Genomic DNA, 13,413 nt, shown 5'->3' with positions numbered 1-13,413 from the left:
TCGTTTGTTTTTAAAGAGAGAGTTGAATTCCTTATTTCTGTCACTGGGTTCTTTTTACAGAACCTTATTTTTGTCCCTGGGTTCTCTTTGTGTTTTATTTTTAATCTTTAAATTTTATTTTACGCGTGTGAGTGTTTGCCTGAATGTATGTAGGCACACCACATGTGGGCCTGCCTGGTGTCCCCCAGAGTTAGAAGAGGATGTTGGATCCTCTAGAACTAGAGTTGTGAGCCACCACTGTGGGCGCTGGGGATCAAACTCAGGTCCTCCTTATGGATCAGCAAGAGCTCCTAACCACTGAGCAATCTCTCTAGCTCTGTTACTCTATCTTACTATTCCTGTGTTTGTATGACGGAGGAGCACGTGCCTCTGTGGAACAACTTTGGGGGGTCTTCTTCTAACCACTTCACTTAGCAACGATGCCTGATTAATTAAAACACCATATCCCGCGAGAAACTCTCTACGCCCTGGCTCATCCTGCTTAGCAACATTGGCGGCCTCTGGGAGACTTCGGACATCCAGCCCCTCAGAGTGTTACAAGGTTCTCCAGCCTTTGTCACCCTTCCTCTGCTCCCCACCCCACCCCCAACAAAACGGAGACTTTCAGGCCCAGATCAGAACTCTTTTTCTAAACAAGGCTCCCCACCTGCTTGGATATGATTTCTGTCAGCTGTCCTGGGTCCCTTTGCGTGCACACCTATTGCTTCCCTGTGGTCTGCAAGTTAGGCTGAAATGATACCCCCAAATTCCATGGTAAACATCTCAAGATAAGAACAGGTCTATGCGGGGTGGAGAGACAGCTGAGTGGTAAGAGCATGCACTGCTCTTGCAGAGGACCTGAGTTCATTTCAGGCAGCTCGCAACCTCTTATAACTCCGTCTCAAGAGGGGCCAGCATAGCCTCAGTATCCTGCATGTGTACAGACACACATACATACACACAATTGAAAACAAAATAAATATTTAAAGCAAAACACAAGTTGTTGGTAGTGTGAAGCTGTCATTTCATGAGTTTTATCTGGTGGTTAAGCCACAGAAACTTAGATTGGGAGATGCTCACAGACCATCAAGTTCAGACACCACTGCTGTGACCATCAGAGAAATCACCATTTCCCCCTCCGGAAAGGTTCAGTTGTGTTTAGGATGTCATTTTCAAGAAAGTAAAAAAAAAGTTTGGGAGTAAGTAAATAGGAGCTTACATATTTAAAACAAAATATATACTGGCTAAAGGAATTTGCTTGTTATCGTGAAAGTTTACTGACATGAAATGTCTGGGCCATGATAGTATCCCATAAAGAGACGTATTTATTTATTTATTCATTTATTTATCTTTATTAATTTGTATCTCTGACTGACCCAGGACTCTCTCTGTAGACAAGGCTGGCCTTGAACTCACAGATCCACTTGCTTCATCTCCTGGTTTTTAGTCTTTGAACTTGTATTCCTTTGTCATCTTTCATACCTGCCAAAAGCTGCTGCGGTGCACAATTATCATTCTAGTTTAACTCTCGACAAACTCAAAAACACTATTACTTATTAATGTTTCCATAAGCAAATGGAGGGGAAAATATCTTCCTTACAAAAGAGTTCCTCCTTCCTTTCTGATTCTGGTCTCTCTCAGTCTCACTTCCAAACAGTACCGGGCGGGCTGGGGAAGGGACACTAAATGTTCAGCCAAGAAACATGTTCTTGTTTCAACTCTCAAGAGTTTCTGTCACCAGTGAGAGGAGGGTTCCTCCCCCTCCTGCGTCGGTGCGATGGGAAAGGGGCTTTGCTTCTTCCAAAAGCTCATATAAGAAGCACCAATAATTTAAAAGACAGTGCATTGCCTGGGACTTCGCTCCTTAAAATACCAAGCGCTTGAGAAAACAAAAATAACAAAACGCTGTTAACAGAGCAGAGGTGCACAGATAAGGGGTCTCAACCAAACGTGGTGTGGTCTCCTGGGTTAGATCCTAGAAAAGGAGAGGGCCATTGGAGCCGGAAAATCCCTGGCCTTGAGTGTGGCTGATCATTCGCAGTGTGGTCCCCTTGGTTTGGACAAATACACCAGGATCCACGACAGATGGCTGTGCAGGGAGGAAAGACTGAGGCCACCAATCCGAGCCGACAAGTGACAGGAGCTCCTTGTGTCGTCTTCACAACTTACTGTAATCCAAAACCTAAAACGGAAAGTAAACACAGCAGCCAGCCACTCCAGAGGCTAAGGCAGGAAGAGCACACGTTCAAGGCAAGTTCGAGGCCAGCCTGGACAGCTTAAGGAAACTCTGTCTCAAAAATTAAATAAAAAAAAAAGTAATAAAGGGTTTGAGATGTAACTTGATTGAAAAATGCTTCCTTAACATGCCTAAGACCCTGAGTTGAATTCTTCTCACATGAATAAATACATAATTTCCCACAAACCTATGAGAAAAATTAAAGTATGGATAAGGTTTCAAAGGCGTATTTTATTTCATTTTGGTGTTCTACTGTTTAGAAGGAAGGCGTGCAAATGCCTGTGGTTTCCATCTGAAAACCGTCCGCAGGAGCCTGGTGCACCATTTTGCTAAGCAGTCAAGTTAAAGGGTTAGAGATTTGCGTTCCGGGGGCATCAAATCAAAGTCCATTTTCCTTTGGTTCACTTAACTCTCGAGAGGGAAATTGTGCTGAGGACTGCTTCTCAGAAGTGCTTGATGAGTCCGGATGGTTCTCTGAGCTTTCCTGCGCTGTGCGTTTCACCTATAGAAAGAGCAAGGTCCGGTCCAGGTCTCAAGTGCCTTAAATAATCTCTCACACATATTTTCAATATTGTGTTAAAGTGTAACAAACTCAAAGGGAACTTTTGGGTTAGACAATGAATTCCACAAACACTCAGTAAGCGGGAGTTTCAGTATTAGATACAAAACCTCTTCAGAGGCCTAAACTTGGTCAAAGAGATGTCTCCATAAGCAGGCTGTCAGAACTATGCAGGAAGTGCTGTAAACAGGACGTTAGAAAGATGCCATGGTCCATCAGGAAATTCATTCGCTCTCTCTGGAGAAGGGAGAGGAGCTATAGGCATAAAAACTAGCATTATGTAAACTGTTTCATTTAACCAGACTCAGGGAAGAGCTAGTTCAATAAAGAGCAAACATTTATCCAAATGACTGGGTAGGAAAACCTGGGGGTTATTTGGTATTTTTCCACAACTAAAGGGCTTCTGAGTGCCGACTTCCCACTGCAGAGTTGAGCTAGGAAAAGCTGCACATAGCATGTTACAGGAGCCTTTGCTAGGAAGGTTGGCAGGCTTGAAATCTGTCCCCCGAGGCCAGTTACTTGCTCTCTAGAAAAAGCAGTGGTATGTCGGCTGTCCTAGCCTGTTGCTTCCAAATCAGGCCTTCCTAATAAAAAATAAAGTAAAAACCCCTGCCTCTCAATGCATTCCATTTTCTTCTGTGACATTTCTGGGCTTAGGCCTTGAATGTGTAGTCCTGGTCTTTTGTTCTGCCCTCAAATTTTGAAGATTTGTAGAAGCAGAAATTGAGGCTTCCTAAGCAGAAGTTTAGAACTAACCTCATGAATTCGTGCAGGCTTTTCTAAAGCTGGGGTAAATGGCCCTGGCGATATTTGCCACTTTACTTCCACGTGGCGAGAACGACGGGACAGCTTTCTTTTTTGTGTGATATTGCCCAAGATCTGGCTATTATGGACTCCTGGAGAACAGAAACTATTATTTGGGGGAACTATAATCCTAGGGGAATGCTCAGCAGTGGTAAGAGACACAGACAAGAGCGACACAGCAAGCCCAGGGCTCATGGCCCCTGCAAAGTGCACAACAAAGCCGGGCAGAGACTTTCCCACGCCTATCTCCCGTCCAGGCCAGAGCGGCCTGTGGAACAAGGGGAGCCAGGTGGCCGTGGGAGGTTTTCTCCCAGGGCTGAGCCTGCACTTCCCCTGAGCTGAAATGCGAAGGAAAACTTCACTGACAACAAGGAAATATCTGTGTCTAAAGAAAACAGCTTTTAGGGGTTTCTTTCTCTGATTATAAATATAATAATGTCTCCTGCAAAAAAGTACACGAGATACGTAGAAGCAGAGAGAACTAGAGATTACCAATCACATTTCTAGCCCAACAGGCACTACTATTAACGTCTTAATGACTTTTTCTAGGCATACATGATTGATATAATTGAGAGACTACTATAGGTGCCATTTTAGATTGGGTTGTTTGTTTTTGTTTTGTTTTGCTTTTCTTGATTGGTTTTACTTTTGTTATCAAAGTTGTTCTGGGTTGTTAGAAATCGCTTGATCTGCCCTATGATGAAATTTATTATTCTATTTATTTTTCTATTTATTATCATTTATTTATTATTCATAATAAATTATTTATTTATTACAAATGAATTCTGATTCTAAATCTTAATTTTATTCATTCACTTAAGAGACATCCAGGGGCCAGTGGTGTTCCCGAGCAGGTAGAGCTGCTTGCTGCCAATCCTGTCGACCTGCATTCAATTCCTGGGACCTAAGTGGTGGGAAGAGAACTGATTTCCTTATGTTGTTCTCTGAGTTCTGTGTGTGCACACATCCGTGAAATGGTGTTCTTACTCACACACAATAAATAAATCAATGTTTAAATCTAAGAAATAGTCACTAAGAAAAAAATATATTTGTTCATTTAAGAGTCAAGACCTTTGCCCTATGTTAATGTGTTGCAGCTCCCCAAACCATTTCCTGGAAACTTATCATTCAATCTGTCTCTTGCTTTATAGAATTTTCTTTTAGAAGTCTAGACCAGAAACAAGAACGGGGCGGGGGCGGAGTGGGGTGGGGGGAATCAGCCGGAAGAAGACTGCTGGAAACAGAATGGAAGAGGAGTTTGGGTTGTAAGAATGGAATGAAGGAGAGAGCACAGATAAGCTTTTATGCCACATGGATTGTAGCAAATGAAACTGGTGTTTAAAAAATCGCTGTGTTTGGCCTGCTCTGTGGGTTGAGTGTGAGATTCAAATCAAGAAATTTGTCTGCTCTATACTTTGATATTACGGTACTATCAGATGCAGGGCATTGTCCTGAAAGAGGAGAAAGGGTTTACTGCCTTGGAATTCTAGGAGAGCCCTGAAAACTGGAGTGAAAGAAGTAAGACAGTCCCTTGGAAAAGACGCCGCTGTTTCTTTTCATCTCCTCAGGGCTGGGTCAATCTGAAAGCTGACTCGGCTGCGGGTGCTTTAAATGCTTTGGGGAAGCTGCAGTTCCTTGGTGCTTCTCTTCAGCTGTCTTCTGATGAAAGAATCCTTCTCTTGAGGAGACGCTGACAGCTAGAACATAACTCTTCATAGCTGGTACAGATTCTGAATGAATTCGTACGGTTGTAGCCCAGAGGCTGCCCGCATGAGCTTTCGAAGCGCCAGTTGACGTCAAAGACCGTAAGATATCAGAGAGAGGGCTGGGTTCTCAGCATTCAACCACTGACTGAGGGCTGTGCTGCATCAGGCACTGTGCTCAGGGCAGCGTGGAAGATAAAACAGGCTCCCTGTCCTTGAGGAGCCTGGAGCCTATGGAAAGGAAAATGGACTAAGCCGCTCGGGCGGGGAATGCTGTGAGCTAGAACACTGGGTATTCGACAAAGAGGCCAATCCTGTAGCGTCCTAGGTACAGAAGGGGGGTCTCATTAGCTCCTCAGATTAATTAGGCAAGTAAGAAAGAAAATATTTTTTTTAGAAAAAGGGTCAGGGATACAGCTCAGAGGTCAAGTACTTGATTATCACATATATAAGGCACTGAATTTGATCCCTACCATCATAGAAGCAGATGACAATGATGAAGAAGAAGAGAAATAAAGAGGAGAAGAAGGGTAAGAGATGGAGGAAGGGGAGGAGGAGGGGACATTGGAGAGGAAAGACTGAACTACACTGAGTTCGCTAGGCTCCCGCAAAGAAGCGTCCGCACTGACTTGATACTTTACGAGGAGGGCCCTGTCTTCCAGCCTCCAGACGTCTTAGTCTCAGCCTGCTTGGGTGACTCCTCCCCACATCAAGGGTCCTGGAAAGGAGAAGGTTGCTTTGTGAGGGTAACGCCCAGACAAAGTGTGATGAGGCCAGGAACCTCCAAAACTGCCACTGAGCTTGTTTTAAGTTGGCCATCTGCTGCAGGCCACAGGGTCTGTCCTTAAGGGTGGTTTGCACACCAAGTGAGACTCCCTTGGGGGAAACAAAAACCATTTGAATGTGGTTATAATTAGAGACAGCTTCAGTGTTGGGAGTGGGTGGTTGTGCCCACTTCCTCCCTCAGGGCTGGGATCCCCGTCTAACTTGGACCTACGCAGGCCCTCTGCATGCTGCGGCAGTCTGTGTGAGTTCATACACATCAGCGCTGCTGTGTTTAGAAGGTCTTGTGTCCTTGGTGTCCCCCACCCCTTCTGGCTGTGACACGCTTTCTGCCTCTTCTGTGGGATTCCTGGAGAGAGGAATTTGATGGAGACTTACAACTAGAACTGAGCGTTCTGGGCTCTCTCACTCTCAGCACCTTGTCCTGTTGTGGGTTCCTGTGTTTGTTCCCATCTACTGCAGGAGGATGCTTCTCTGACGATGGCTGAGCAAGGCGCTGATCTGAGCATAGCAGAATGCCATTAGGAGTCAATATCTTCAATTGCGACTTTCTTTATTTACGTTCTAGTTCTGAAGATATACTTTAGCTACCTTATTTGAACTTGAATATTATTATAGAGTCTTCTGATTTAATATGGGAGTATCCACGACACCACAGTACACTACATTACACTACAGATACAAATGTGTCTCCGAATAGGTGACTTCTACAGGTAGCCTACCTTACCATTGGGAGTGCACAGATGGAAAAATCTCAGAGATCCATACCTAGACACAAGTTCGATGCCAACCATAGCAGTGAAATATGGATTCTCCTAACAGGTTCTTTTGTTATTCATTTTGCTGATCCACTGACTTTATTAGTTTTTGTTTGTTTTATTTTAATCTCAGAAAAATCTTCAAAAATCCTGCATTTTGTTGGTTGGAATGAAGTTGAATTAGGCATATCCTCAAGGCAGCTTCCATGAAGGAGGATGAAAAGCCATACTCTTTCCCTGTGAGATTATTTCTTACCCTTTGTTTTTCTTCCCATACCCGTGATACTCTGAATCATGCCTTTGGATTAATCTGCAAAGTATGTTACTATGGGACTTTACTATGTTGTAGAAATTAGTCGGAGACCACCAGCATCTTAACGTTACTAGTTCAACCTCTGTTGTTGGTGTTATCTCCAGGGAGCAGAGCAGGCAAGGACTCACACCCTATCTACAGCTTCTGAACGAGGCAGCCATTAAAGACCAGGACGTTGTCACCTAATAGATGTGCCCCTATGTTAGGCATGATCAGTATAGACATGTGATTTCAGTTGATGAGGTTATAAAAAAGATACAGAATTTTTTTTCAAACCCACAAAATAAAAAAAAAAAGTGTACAGAGAGTGATTTGCTTTACTTTGATGGCTGTAGGACTTGTGTATGGGGCTCCTCGATCTCACTTTTTTTTTTCCCCTACTGGGTTCCAAGAGAGACGAGTGTCCGTCTGGCCATGAGAGTTTTCGACTGTCTAAAACTAAATTGCATGCACCTTAGCCTCATTTTAGCCAGGGACTCTTAGATCTTACACTTACAAAATGAAAAGAATGTCTTTAATGAGAGACATGGGATGTTTTCAGATGTCAGACAGATCTGAAGTAAAGCAAAGTAAATTCTTGTTAAGTGAATTTACCGGCATTTGTTTGAGTCAAGGTCTCAGGTGTTCCAAGCTGGCCTTGAACTTGCTGTGTAGCCTGAGCGACTCTGCCGGGCCTTATAAGGTTTGTGGTGAGGTTTTTGCTTGGTTTGGTTGCTTGGTTGTTCTTAAATGCATGTTGGATGATCACTCAACTACAAAGCTACATCCCAGCCTTTTCCATCTTTTATTGGGGGGTGGGGGGGGAAACAGAGTTTCTCTGTAGCTTTGGAGCCTGTCCTGGAATTAGCTCTTGTAGACCAGGCTGGCCTCGAACTCACACAGATTCGCCTGCCTCTGCCTCCCGAGTGCTCGGATTAAAGGTGTGCGCCACCACTGCCCGGCTCTTTCCCATCTTTAAACATCCTTTTACTGAGGCAGCTGCATATCTGGTCACCCTAAGCTCCCCAGAGATGTAGCCTCAAGAGGCGGTTGTGTTCTTCTATGGGGCTTAATTGCTTTTTTAAATTTTGAGAAATTCTCAAAGTCCTCACTAGCAGAATGAACCTGCACTAGAAAGGTCAAGGGTTGTGAGTCCACATCACATGGTGTTTTAGGAGCAGAGCTAAGATAGGATCCTAGACCCACAGGATCTTGGGGCCTCTCTGTTGACAGAGGGTTAACTCATAGTCATACAACTCCTAGAGCTGCCCAGACTTCCCCTTCACCGTCTATTTTAGTCCCCGGGGAGCTCGTGGACCAGGGGAAAGCAATGCAACTGTTCTCAGTTTCTACAAAAGATAAAACACTAAGGGGGGGGGGGGGAGGACGGAGAGGGAGGTATTGCAGAGGCTCATCGTGCTGGCCTATAATTACAGCATGAAGGAGATTGGAGGAGGCCAGACCAGGTTGCACAGCTAGACTCTTTAAAGCACAGAGGAACCAAAAAGGGGGAAAAAATCACAAGAAGTACTCAAAGCTTTTGTCCCTTCTGTTAAGAAGCAGCATGTCTATTTTGAGTTCTCTAGTTTTAGGTTTTCAAATCCAGTTAAGGTTGCACTGCAAGAACTACATTCAAGCACCCAAGCCATATCCTAAGAAACATTTTAAGACAGGCTTCGGAAAGAAAAGCTATCTGATCTGCAGCCCTCCTTTATTTCTGACTTAATGTCTTTCTGTTTTCAGGATTGAAGGGCCAGGGTTCTGAAGACCACCCCACAGGCTCAGGTCGTAAAAGTAGGAAACTAACCCAGGGTCGTTTCACTCGGTGTCACTTTGGGTTCTGGGTCAATGCACGGACCTGAATTTAAGCCCAGAACTGTCCTTGGCCTTTGCATAGTAGTCAGGTGGCAAAATGGACTTCCAAAGAGATAGACGAACAGACCACCCGGACGAGGCATTGGGTAGCCTCCTTGTGGGGCTTCGCGGTGCTCCCTTGAGCCAGTACCGGACCAGGAGCTAAAAAAGGGCAAGTCCCGGGATGTGACCCGCGGGCGCTGAGGCCACCTGTTCCCGGCAGCCAATAGGCCGGGCCCGGGGCGCGGCTACAAAAGGAACGCGCGCGGCCGCAGGCTGGGAGCTGGAGCGAGGGCGGTGGCTGGGACCTTGTGCAGGCGGAGCAGGCAGGACCAGGGCGATGCTGAGGGTGAGGTGTCTGCGCGGCGGCAGCCGAGGTGCCGAGGCGGTGCACTACATCGGATCTCGGGTACGTTCCTTTGCACCCTCGGGACCTCAGCGGGACTCAGGGTGGGAACCCAGAGGGGGACCGGACTCCCCAGTGAGAGGGTGGCGTGGTCTGGGTTGGGTAGCCCGAGAAGGCATTTTTCTGGGAAGATGCCTGTGGGTGGATGGATGGAGCTGCGGGTTCTACCTGTAACAGGGATTCCCTATGCTTACTGGGGAGTTGGAATGAGTCCAATCTGTCCCCCACCTGCTGCTCCGCCCTGCCCTCTGCTTCCCTGGGATCTCTGCGCATGCCTGCAGATTCTCCGTGAGCCCTCAACAGGAATAGCTCTGGCAGATGAGTTCTGCCAGCAGCTGGTTCCCGAGCAACTGTCACTCGTCCTCTTGCTTTGGGTCTCCACCCTTTGGGTTCCTCCAGCTCCCTTCTGGAGGAATTTTAACAGCCCGATTGAGATTGGGGTGGGGTGGGGGGGCAGGCGGGTGAGGTTTGCTCAGGGAAGCGAGTGAAGGAATCCTCCCCGCTCTGGGTTATAGAGGTCTCTATTTTTAACAAGGGAATCAGGGACCATCTGTAATATGGTGCAAGTGACAGTTGGTCACTCTCTGACTTGAAATGCTAAGGAATGTGAAGTATATGTCAGAGACTTTAAAAAATAAGTTGGCGCTTCTCATTCTGAAAGGCAAGATCTTTTCAAATAATTCCGTGTTATTCACAGTAAAAAGAGTCCAATTTTCAGACTGAGGAAGGACGACTTCCTCCCCCAGTTGGACATGACAGGGCACTTATTTGGGGAAGAGAATGACCTGTCTTCTGTGAACGGTTCTGAAAGCTTGTTTGCATTATTCTGAGATACAGACAGGGATTATGGTGGCCAGGAACCAGATCTTCTCCAGGGTTTTTAAAAGTTACAGCATTTAACATAAACGAAAAGAAAATCTATAATCAACAAAAAGTTGAGTGGCTTGTTTTTGTTTGTTTTAGGTTGCCAGAACCCTCTCTTAGTGTCTCTGACTGTGTTGTCCTGGCTTCTCAGACTTTAACCCCACCTTGTTTGAGTTTTTTGTTTTGTTTTGTTTTTGTTTCTTAAGCTTGGAGGACTCTTGACAGGATGGGTGCAGCGAACTTTCCAGAGTACCCAGGCAGCTACAGCTTCCTCCCGGAACTCCTGTGCAGCTGAAGACAAGGCCACTGATCCTCTACCCAAGAACTGCCCCGTGTCCTCTTACAACGAATGGGACCCTTTAGAGGAAGTGATAGTGGGCAGGGCAGAAAATGCCTGTGTCCCACCATTCACGGTGGAGGTGAAGGTAAGCAAGGGTTTGCAGGAAGTTCTCTCCTCAGCCTCTGCAGCCTGATTCGGCTCCCGCCCTCCTCTGCAGCCGCTTTCACGTCGGTGGGGCAGCGGAGTAATTTTAAGTCGTTTTGCTTGCTCACACCAGTATTCGGTATTATTTACACATCGCGTCCTTCTTGAAACGTCCCTGGGAGTCGAGGAGAGCTTTCCTGGGAGGTTATTCTTTGGTGTTTTCCATATTTTACTTCGCGACTGTTACTTCACTTTTGGCTCATTCTTGTAGCCGTTCTCGCAGCTTCTGCCCGCTCCTTCGCTCCAGGCCAGACCACTCCCCTATGGGCCTTCTAGTCTAGGTCTCCACTGTGAACTCCATACTGGATGTGGAGTTGGCAACTGGCAACTGACACAGCTAGAGTTCCAGTTGCGGGACATCTATAAGCCAAAGTCTTCATTTCTTCCTTTTAATTTTTGGCAGTTTTACTTAATCAGATTAAAACACCAGTCATCTTTGATTTCCCCTTCAGTCACATTGCCCACATCAAGTCTTTTGTCGAAAGGAATCTTGCCCCCACGCTTCAGTCTCTGCCCTAGGTTTGGAGTTCATCTATGCCCTGATGACTGCTGTAAGCTCCCAGCTGCCTCTCCTCTCGGCCCTCTCCAGACTGTATCCCAGCCACTACTGGAGTGACTGTTTTAAACCCAGATTTGATCATGTGACTCATTATGATCCCACGATTCCCCTGCCCTACTAACACCCTCCTTCCATTGCTGAGAATAAAGCCCTCATGGTATTCAGGTTTCTGCACAAGCTGGCTCCTTGTACCTGCAGAACTCCCGGTTCACTTATTACCTCCTCTTAGAGATGTGTGAGTGTAGCAAGCTAGCAGATATTCATTCCTATTTAAGCTTCTCTCTTCTAGTAGCCCACCTGGACTTCAGGCAGACTTTAGCAAGCAACCAAAGACCAATAAGAATCAGGCCTTTGCCCCCACCCAAGTGTGTCTCACCCACTTTCCTGCACTCCCTTCGGCCACTACCTAGCTCTACAATGTCTTTCCCAGACCCTCCAGAGCTTCCTGGCAATAAGCAATATCTTCCTTTTGAAAAATAAACTCCTAACATTTACTTGCAGTATTCTTGTGGCCCATATGGGCTAGTGTTCAGATGGAGTGTCAGGTAAGGGCCCCTTCCTTTTTGTAAGCACTTTTTAAAATCTTGTTAATCGTGAGTTATAAATTAACTTATATATCTTAAGTGTACATGAGTTCTTCCTAAATATCTACATTTTCATCTTCAGTGCCGAGTGGGGAACTAAATCTGTAGCCATGTCACCAGAAATGCAGGGACATAAAGGAGCTCACTTCTGTTTGGAGAGATACATACGATGTACACCTTGAAGCAGTGTCTATGTATCTATGCCACCCCGCTGGTGCACCATGGTTGAAGTGCAAGGAACGTTGAAGGGAGTGCCAGTGCCAAGCATTAGGTCGTTACAAAGTATTCTGGAGGAAGTAGTTGTTTTTTTTTTTTTTTTTTGGTTTTTCGAGACAGGGTTTCTCTGTGGCTTTGGAGCCTGTCCTGGCACTAGCTCTGTAGACCAGGCTGTTCTTGAACTCACAGAGATCCGCCTGCCTCTGCCTCCCGAGTGCTGGGATTAAAGGCGTGTGCCACCATCGCCCGGCAGGAAGTAGTTCTTGAGTGAGACCTGGCAGAGACAGCAACGGTTTCTTCATATTGTTCTGAATATATCTCTGGTTCTGATCCCTGAAATTTGCTAAGCAGATTAATGTATATGTTATCCCCATATTATAAAATAAATAAGAAATAGTCTTTCAAAGTCTTTTCTTGAAAAGAAATCCCTATCCATTTTGATTGAGAAAATTCAAATTCAGGCAATAGTTTATCATCTAATCCATCTTTAAAATTATTGACCATTATATATTCATTAAATCTGACCTCAGATGTCTTTAAGGTGTGTGTGTGTGTGTGTGTGTGTGTGTGTGTGTGTGTGTGTGTGTGTGCCTGTACACGTACTTGTGGAGGCCAGAAGAGAGTGTCAGATCCCCTGGAGTTAGAGTAACGGGTAGTTCTAAGCACCAGACATGAGTGATGGGAACTGAACTCAGAAGAGGGTGTCAGATCCCCTGGAGTTAGAGTAACAGGTAGTTCTAAGCTGCCAGACATGGGTGATGGGAACTGAACTCAGGTACTCTGGCAGAACAGGAAGGGCTTTTAACTACTAAACCATCTGTCCAGCCCTAATACCGTGTGATCTTAAGGAATCAGAATCCTCAGAGAGCATTTGAAGTGTTTTGACACTTGATTTGTGACGTTAGACTTTGTAGCTTAAAGTACTTGTGGAATGGATGTCGTTGAAGGCAGGGAGCTGGCATTGAATTAGTTACCCGATAAAAGCTGGATAGCTCATCTTGACAGTTGCTTGGCCTGCAGAATTCCTATTAAGTTTGCCAACTACCTCACAGGATTAAACTTGAAGCTATAAAACTATATGTTGTAAAGCACAAAATATGGAAAGTAAAAGTAAGTTTTATGGATCCTTTTGGCAGTTACATTGCACAAGTATGCTGGGAATATATTAGGTGTAGATACCAGTAAGTAGCATTAGCCATACTGACTTCATTCACTTTTCTGGTTACTTCTGTTTTATGTGACAGACTAAGCTAGGCATTGAGGGAGGAAAAAGTAAATAGAAGATATATATGTCCTCTTGAAGGTAGATAGAAAGATAAAGAGATGAGTCTC

General features: G+C 45.4%; 1 protein-coding gene across 1 annotated transcript in view; it reads left to right on the top strand.

Moving 5' to 3' along the window:
• Nucleotides 1-9,231: 9,231 nt before the first annotated feature.
• The window catches only part of Gatm (glycine amidinotransferase), a 16,668-nt gene continuing 12,486 nt past the window's right edge, over nucleotides 9,232-13,413 (top strand). Inside the window, exons 1-2 of the mRNA XM_005364378.3 lie at nucleotides 9,232-9,377; nucleotides 10,445-10,663. Of these exons, the coding sequence (XP_005364435.1) occupies nucleotides 9,309-9,377; nucleotides 10,445-10,663 (288 nt within the window). The 5' untranslated portion in view covers nucleotides 9,232-9,308. The remainder of the gene's footprint in view (nucleotides 9,378-10,444; nucleotides 10,664-13,413) is intronic.

The sequence above is a fragment of the Microtus ochrogaster genome (genome assembly GCF_000317375.1).
Source record: "Microtus ochrogaster isolate Prairie Vole_2 chromosome 14 unlocalized genomic scaffold, MicOch1.0 chr14_random_1, whole genome shotgun sequence".
NCBI classification, from domain to species: Eukaryota; Metazoa; Chordata; class Mammalia; order Rodentia; family Cricetidae; genus Microtus; species Microtus ochrogaster.
Note: the sequence above shows the minus strand (reverse complement) of the source record. Positions and strands in the feature narration are given on the sequence as shown.